We start from the raw sequence: 7430 nt of genomic DNA, 5'->3' as shown, positions 1-7430 counted from the left end.
AAAAAAAAAAATACCCAAGGTAAAAAATAGCCTTTATTCATCTTTGACAACACCTGGTAGTAGCTAGGCCAGGACTATCATCTCTCATTAGCTTGTCCCCTGATCAGGAGGTTTCCACAGTGCAGGGTAAGAGACCTGGACCTTGGGCACCTGCTGGTGACAGTGGCTGCTAGAAGAGGTGGCGGAAGGAGCCCTTCTCCCAGGAATTTATCCCTACAACACCCAGCCCTGTTCTCGAAAGTGTTACCTCTGGACATGATGAGGGAGGGGATGAGAAGTTTCTCATAAAGGAGTTGAGTGGGGATAGGTTGTAGGGAAAGCGAGGGTGGTAGGAGGAATGTGGAGGTGGGATTGGGCCTCTGAGGTGGCTGTGGCTGGAGGCTAGCTCCACCACAACCCCGGGGCCAGGCAGGGTAAGGTGGAGGCCTCGCCAGGGCCTGGCCCTCTGGCTGGAGCTCTGGGACACAGGTAGTTTCTGTAACTTGGGATCTGAGTTACATGCCTTCTGCCTGGGCCGGAAGGAAGAGCCGGGGACATTTGACTCTTCTGTGGGTGTCTCCTTGAACCTGAATCTGGTGGTCACAGGGGCGCTAAGGACAGAGGGGGTGACCTGTTTGCCCTTGGTTTTTTTGGAAGTCATCTTAGGGCTGGAGACTGTGGTATGGAGGGAATTGCAGGGCTCCTCCCTGTCAGTGGTGGTTTCAGCCAACTTGGAGTTCGGAGAACTTCGGCGACCTGCCAGTGGCGGCTCAATGAAGTCAGACGGTAGCTCTGAAGTGCCCTGGAAGTTGGCAGGGAACAGAGGGCAGCCATCACGGCGGTAGGCACCACTGAGCTTGTCCACAGCCTGGCTGACCACGCTCTGCAGGGCAGGGAAGAGCTGGTGCTTGGCCAGGAAATCCAGGGTGTGATGAGGCTCTCGGAGGGAACAGTAGCCAGGCAGGTTGAAGGATGACAGCTGACTCAGTCGAGACTTGAGCTCCTTGTTGAACTCTCGCCTGAGAAAGATCAGCTCCTGCTCTCCAGGTCCCAGGTCTGATGCTTCAGGTATGTCTGAACTTGAGCCCAAAAGCCCTGAGAACCAGGACAGGGGCTGCTCCCGGTTCCCCAGGCTGCTGGTCTGGCTGTCCAGGGAGTCCCACGGGAGGGAATCCCTCCGGGAGCAGGACTGACTCAGGCCTTTCTGCAGAGAGAGGACCACTCTGAGAAGTGTCCAGGAGTAGCCAAGCCAGACCTGACCCTGACCTTGGGCAGGGGTCTGTCCCACCCAGCCCCAGCCATGGCCACAGATCTCACCCCTTTGTTCTCCAGCCTCAGCAGTCGCTTGAGGTTCTTCTCCAGCAGGAGCTTGTCCCTCATAGGTGGCAGTGGGCCTAAGCCATGAGCACCTAGATCACTGTCACGGCTGTGGGAGTCCAGGCAGCCAGCCATGAGGCTGCTATGGGAGTCAGACATGGAGCTGGAGCAGGATGGGTAGTTGTTGGGGCGGCCCACGCAGAGGCTGGGCTGAGCACGGTGCCGGCGCACAGTCTTGAGGTTGGGCCGGGCATGCACCCGGTGCCTGACGCTTGGCATCTCCATTGGGTCCTGCACCTCCACCAGTGGCAGCCCAGCCTCTGTTTTCATGGCAGCCATGCGCTCAGCTGCCTCCTCCACCACCGTCTGCAGGCTCTCCAGCACTTGGCCCTCAGTCAGGAAATCCAGGAAGCTGCCAAAGGGCTGAGGGGCCGTCCTCTTTTGGCGGTGGCACCGGAGCACTGAGCTGGCATACGTGGATGGTGAGTGTGGCTCATGGCCCAGCTTGAAAGTTGGCCCCATGTCCAGGAACACTGATTTCTTGGGTGGCGGAACCTGAGCAGACAGGCAGTCATAGTGGGCAGGGATGCCCTGCAGGTAGAGGGGTCCCTGGGGCCTTCCATGGTGCCACTAGGAGCTGGGTGTGAATGGTGGAAAGAACTGCAGTTTGGAGTCAGGCAGCCCTGTGTTGGACGCCAGCTCTGCCTCTGCCACCTTCAGGCTGTGTGGAAATGTGCACAATGGCCCCCTTTGGGGTCCAATTTTCTTATCTGAAAAGTGGGGATCTATTTAGGGTCTGTTTGAAGTTTCCCTGACATCACAGCTGTGGAGTCTAAAAGCCTGTTTCTGCCCTCACAAGCATGGACTGGCAAGGAAGAAAGTCCTCCCAGTCTCTCTCTACTTCCTCATCTGTCCATGCAGCAGGTTAGCTGTCTCCATTGCTGAGCTACAGAGAATACCTGAGGTCTGGAGACCTGCACTACTCATGTCCACTTCTCTGACTTGAGCTATAGGCCAGCTCCATGCTCCCACTCTGGGTTCCCAGACCACCCAAGCACCTCCTGGGTCCCTGGAAGTCAGGGAGACACAAGAGTGAAACTGAGGGTAATCAGGGCTCAGCAGGTGGTCACAGGAAACGTCCAAGCAGTAAGGACTTCACTGAGAGGTCCAGGAAGACTGTGGTCTGGGCATCAGAATTGGTGGGGGTAGGGAACACTAGGGCGGTGAGGAACACGTTGGGGGTACCAGGGTCAGATCCTATTTGGCACACTTACCCGTGCCACATACGTGGAGTGGCCCCCCTCGTCATCGGCCAAATATCCAGAGTGGTGGCGGCAGTTAGCCATGGTGTGAGAGACCAGGCCTGCGGCCCACAACCTCTGTCTTCAATTTCACAGCACAGCTGCAGACTCTTCTCTGTGCAAGGTGGAGAGACGAAGTGAGGGTCTGTCCAGGTTTCCAAGGATCCATGTGTCAGTAGCCCCGGGGCTCTCGCTTCCCTCACCCCACCTCCTCTCTCTGCTGGGAGCCCCCTAGGCATTTGCAGACAGTGTGATTCTACAATCATCGGGGTGGGGTCGATGAGGACGTCACATGTTTTCCCCGCCCAAATCTGGGTCTGAGTGTGTCCGACCCTCCCTCCTTCCATACCCAGGGCGCCGTGGCGTCCGCCCCCAGGCCTAGAGCAGTCGCAGGATTCACCAGATGACCCACCTCGCTGCGCGCCAGCCCGCGCGGTGTGCGCCCGCACTAGGGCGGCGGCACAGTGTGCTGGAGCGGCCAGGCGATCGCCCTGCTTGCTCATTTGCATACTGTGTCGTCGTTGGTTCGCAGCCGACGGCTCACCCAGTAGCTTCTCCGACACAATGGTTGGGGGCGTGGCCCATATGGCTCCTCCCCTGCTTTGGTGAGCTCAGCCCCACCTACATTCGCCCTAGAGCTGGGAGCTGGGGATGCTGCTAACCAGGCTCAGCCCTGTCAGGAGGAGCCGGAAAGCGGCGGCTGGACTCTGCGATCCGCACCTGCTCTGAGGAGAGCCTGAAAGCCAAAGCCACAGCCTCTACCAGTGACACAAGCACCTTCCTCGGTTCTTCCCTGGTCTCTGACTGCTCCTTTCCAGGGGTCTCCTAGCCTCTTCTAGAGCGGACAACCCAAGGTCTGTTTTCAGACCACTTTCCTGTTTCCCTGAGGGTAACAGATTGGCTCCAAGTTACAGACTTAGCTTCATTTCCTGGCTCTGCTATTCCTTGCCACAGGGACTCAACCTCTCTGAGCTTGTCTCCTCATCCGGAAATGGGGTTGAGGGTCCTTCCACGTGGGAGTAAGGGGATTAAATCTTCATACAACACAGCTGGTATCCCTACAGGCACTTTACGTCCTTTCCCTCCTTTTTCCCTCCACGCAGTAAACTATCATGGAATATCCTACCATGGGATCACCTTAGAGAAACCTTTCCAGAAAGCCTCCCAACCTTCCACAGAATTCATAGTGAACTGCCGCATCATGCTGTTACTTAGTTGTCTACCAGATGTCTTCAGGACCCTTACTCTCCAGTATTGTCAATGCCTGCATCCACTAGGTGCCCAATAAATGTCAATTTCCTCTTTCCACCTAACCAGGGGTGGTGGCAGCGCCTGTAGTCCCAGCTACCACGGAGGTCGGGACAAGAGGATCCCTGAGCCCAAGAGTTTGTGGTTGCTGTGAGCTATGGTGTCATAGCACTCTACACTGGCAACAGAGTGAGACGCTCTCCCCCCGCCAAAAAAAAAAAAAAATTCCTCCTAATTGAAGACCCTCGAGGCCTCTAGCAATTCCAAGACCAACTTCCCAGTGAATGGTTGAAGTCTGACAATTCAACAATCATGAATCATGAATCATGTGATTGAACATGACAGTCCTTATACAAAGAGCGTGGTTGAAGGACTCTGTGGCCTCCAATCCTTATCAAGACCCATGAGGTATTATTTGTTATTATTCCCAAGCTCTGCTGCTGCCAGGACCACAATTCCTCTCTCTGAGCCCTAGTTTCCTCATCTGTAAAACAGACATGACATTTACCAAGCCGATAGGATGGATGCGAATACCACACTTTCCATAGGGAAAAATCAAGACAACCACATTCAGTGAAAATGGGCTGTCAACTTGGTGACTATTTGTATGGAAGCTTTTGTGAAGTTTTTACAAAGGGAAAAGTTGCAGCCTGGCACAGAGCTTGAAATGAAGGGTTAATGCTTTCTCAAATGAGGCCATTGGTGTATATGTTTTTAATTTTCTTATTGTCAAGAAAAAAGTTAACACCTCAAGGCAAAGTCTCCCCTTAGAGAATATCAGTAAAATACCAAAAAATAACTTGGAAAAGTTGATGCCCTTTATCTTCTCAAAACAACACAAAAAAACTTTTGGGTTGGGGAGAAGAGGAATTGGGTGACTATATTTGCTTAGAGGAAACACTGGAATGACACAATCCAGAAAGTTAACCATGGTGATCTCTGGAGTAAGAGACTTTTTTTTCTTTATCTTCTTTATCTTCTCGCGCCGCGTGTGGGTGTTTCCTGCTAAACCCCACTCTTGCAGTAAAGGAGTTTGTGTAGGGCCACGCTGCACCGCTAGGCGGCGAGGACAAAGGCGAAGTGTAGCCGCAACTGGGCGTGTGCGTCGGAGCGCCGCCTAGAGCTGCGTCCAAGGGCGGGGCCTGAACTGCCCTGCCCACTCTCCTCGGGTCGCACGCGGTGACTTGGGCTGCCATGGCCAGGCCCCGCGTGCGGCTGGTGGTAACCGCGGACGATTTTGGTTACTGCCCGCGGCGTGATGAGGGCATCGTGGAGGCCTTCCTGGCCGGGACCGTGACCAGCGTGTCCTTGCTGGTCAACGGCGCGGCCGCAGAGAGCGCGGCAGAGCTGGCCCGCAGGTGAGAGGCGGCCCCCCGCAGGGTCCGGGCGTCCTTTGGGGGCCTGCGTTCCGCGGCCGTGCGTGCTCCTGTTTGCGCTCCGCCCGCAGGTACAGCATCCCCACGGGCCTCCACGCCAATCTGTCCGAGGGCCGCCCAGTGGGCCCGGCCCGCCACGGCGCCTCGACCCTGCTTAGCCCCGAAGGTTTCTTCCTCGGCAAGATGGGTTTCCGGGAGGCGGTGGCGGCCGGAGACGTGGCTTTGCCCCAGGTGCGGAGAAGGCGCGGCTGCAGCTAGATGCTTTCTTTGACTCCCCCCGCCCCCGAGGGTACCGTTGAAGCCTTGGGGGCAGGAGTTGGCGCCGAACGCTTTCCTCATTCCAACCCTGGAGCAGTCACGCCGCACAGAAGCACGAAAGCTCTGGGTGTGGGCTCCCGGACTTTAAGAATGTCAATCGTTCTCTCTAGGTTCGGGAGGAGCTGGAGGCTCAGCTAAACTGCTTCCGGGAGTTGCTGGGCAGGGCTCCCACTCACGTGGACGGGCACCAACACGTGCACGTGCTCCCAGGTAGGTGGACTGGGGCTCCCAGGTCGGGAAAGGCCGATGCTCCCAGGTGAGGGGACGTGCGCCTGTCTCCCTGAGCTCGCTTCGCCCGCAGGCGTGTGCCAGGTGTTCGCCGAGGCGCTGCAGGCCTACGGGGTGCGCTTCACACGCCTGCCCTTGGAACGCGGCGTGGGCAGCTGCGCGTGGCTGGAGGCCCCGGCGCGCGCCTTCGCCTGCGCCGTGGAGCGAGACGCCCGGGCCGCCGTGGGTCCCTTCTCCCGGCACGGCCTGCGGTGAGGCACCTCGCTGGCACCCCAACCCATCACCTGTTCCGGGTGCTTCCCTACCTTCTCCTGGCCACCTGTTTACGCTTCTCAAGCAGGAAGCGCCCCGCCCCCAACCTAGCCCCGCCCACTGCCCAGTCCCGCGGCTGATGCCCTGGCACCCGCAGGTGGACAGACGTCTTCGTGGGCATGAGCACTTGCGGCCGGCACATGTCTGCTCATCGCGTGTCCCGGGCGCTGGCGCGGGCCCTGGAAGGTATCCCGACAGGCCACGCCCTGACAGCTGAGCTGATGGCACATCCCGGCTACCCTAGTGTGCCTCCGGCTGGGGGCTGTGGGGAAGGGCCTGACGCATTCTCCTGCTCTTGGGAGCGGCTGCACGAGCTGCGTGTCCTCACTGCACCGACGCTGCGGGCCCGGTTTGCCCAGGAGGGCGTGCAGCTCTGTGCCCTCGACGATCTGGACTCCAAGGGGCCTGGGGAGGGGGTGCCCTGTGAGGCCCACTCTGGAGCCCTTCCTGGAGCCCTCCCCATCTTGACCCCTACAGAGAGCCAAGCAACGATACCCTTTAATGCCCAGGAAGGGGGCCAGGATTAAGCACTGGCACAGCCCAGAACCAGGCTCTTGAGCAGGGTCTGTAACTAGCCTGGGTGAGACACTGCTACTTCTATGCCAGGACCTCATGACTCAGAGTGGCATCCAGAGCTTGGGCAGCCCTTCTTGGCTGCAGGTGGGCCTAGCCTGTAACATCTGGGCCTAGGACCTGCAGAGCAGAACCTGTGGTGCCCCTTCGCATTGCAGTGTAAACACTTTCATTGTTTAGAGGAAGTGGGGAAGAGATTGCTTTATTAATTAAAAAAAGTGTTTTTGAAACTTGGGTGGTTTATAAAGTGTAACCAAGCCTTTACAGAAACAAGAATAGACAGAGCAACTCCCTCTTGGCTCAGCGCAAGTCAGTATTTCAGAACACATATGCAAAACATTCTGGTTGTGTTCATGCTTCGTTTTTTTTTTTTGTAGAGACAGAGTCTCACTTTATCACCCTCAGTAGAGTGCCGTGATGTCACACAGCTCACAGCAACCTCCAACTCCTGGGCTTAGGCAATTCTCTTGCCTCAGCCTTTTGACTAGCTGGGACTACAGACGCCCACCACAACGCCTGGCTATTTTTTTGTTGCAGTTTGGCTGGGGCTGGGTTTGAACCTGCCACCCTCAGTATATGGGGCCGGCGCCATACTCTCTGAGCCACAGGCGCCACCCATGCTTAGGTTTTATTCTTTTTTAAGAGATGGGTTCTCTGGCTCGGCGCCTATAGCTCAACCGGCTAAGGCGCCAGCCACGTACACTTAAGGTGGCGGGTTCGAATCCCCAGCCCGGACCCGCCAAACAACAATGACGGCTGCAACCAAAAAATAGCCGGG

The 7430-nt window shown here is 57.0% G+C and overlaps 2 protein-coding genes across 2 annotated transcripts in view; one reads left to right on the top strand and one right to left on the bottom strand.

Moving 5' to 3' along the window:
* Nucleotides 1-2642, bottom strand: part of CCDC116 (coiled-coil domain containing 116) — a 4539-nt gene extending 1897 nt beyond the window's left edge. Inside the window, exons 1-3 of the mRNA XM_003801724.1 lie at nt 2571-2642; nt 1297-1851; nt 536-1183 (exon numbers count right to left, since the gene is read on the bottom strand). Coding sequence (XP_003801772.1) covers nt 536-1183; nt 1297-1851; nt 2571-2642 — 1275 coding nt within the window. The remainder of the gene's footprint in view (nt 1-535; nt 1184-1296; nt 1852-2570) is intronic.
* Nucleotides 2643-5012: 2370 nt separating this feature from the next.
* On the top strand, nt 5013-6837 carry YDJC (YdjC chitooligosaccharide deacetylase homolog). The gene is given in 6 exon segments (XM_003801723.3): nt 5013-5203; nt 5293-5452; nt 5650-5749; nt 5841-6018; nt 6177-6507; nt 6509-6837. Coding segments are annotated over 6 exon segments (972 nt in total). The 5' UTR covers nt 5013-5039; the 3' UTR covers nt 6548-6837.
* Nucleotides 6838-7430: the final 593 nt, after the last annotated feature.

The sequence above is a fragment of the Otolemur garnettii genome, unplaced genomic scaffold (genome assembly GCF_000181295.1).
Source record: "Otolemur garnettii isolate 467f Iridium unplaced genomic scaffold, OtoGar3 scaffold00218, whole genome shotgun sequence".
NCBI classification, from domain to species: domain Eukaryota; kingdom Metazoa; phylum Chordata; class Mammalia; order Primates; family Galagidae; genus Otolemur; species Otolemur garnettii.
This window is presented reverse-complemented; position numbering and strand designations above follow the sequence as displayed.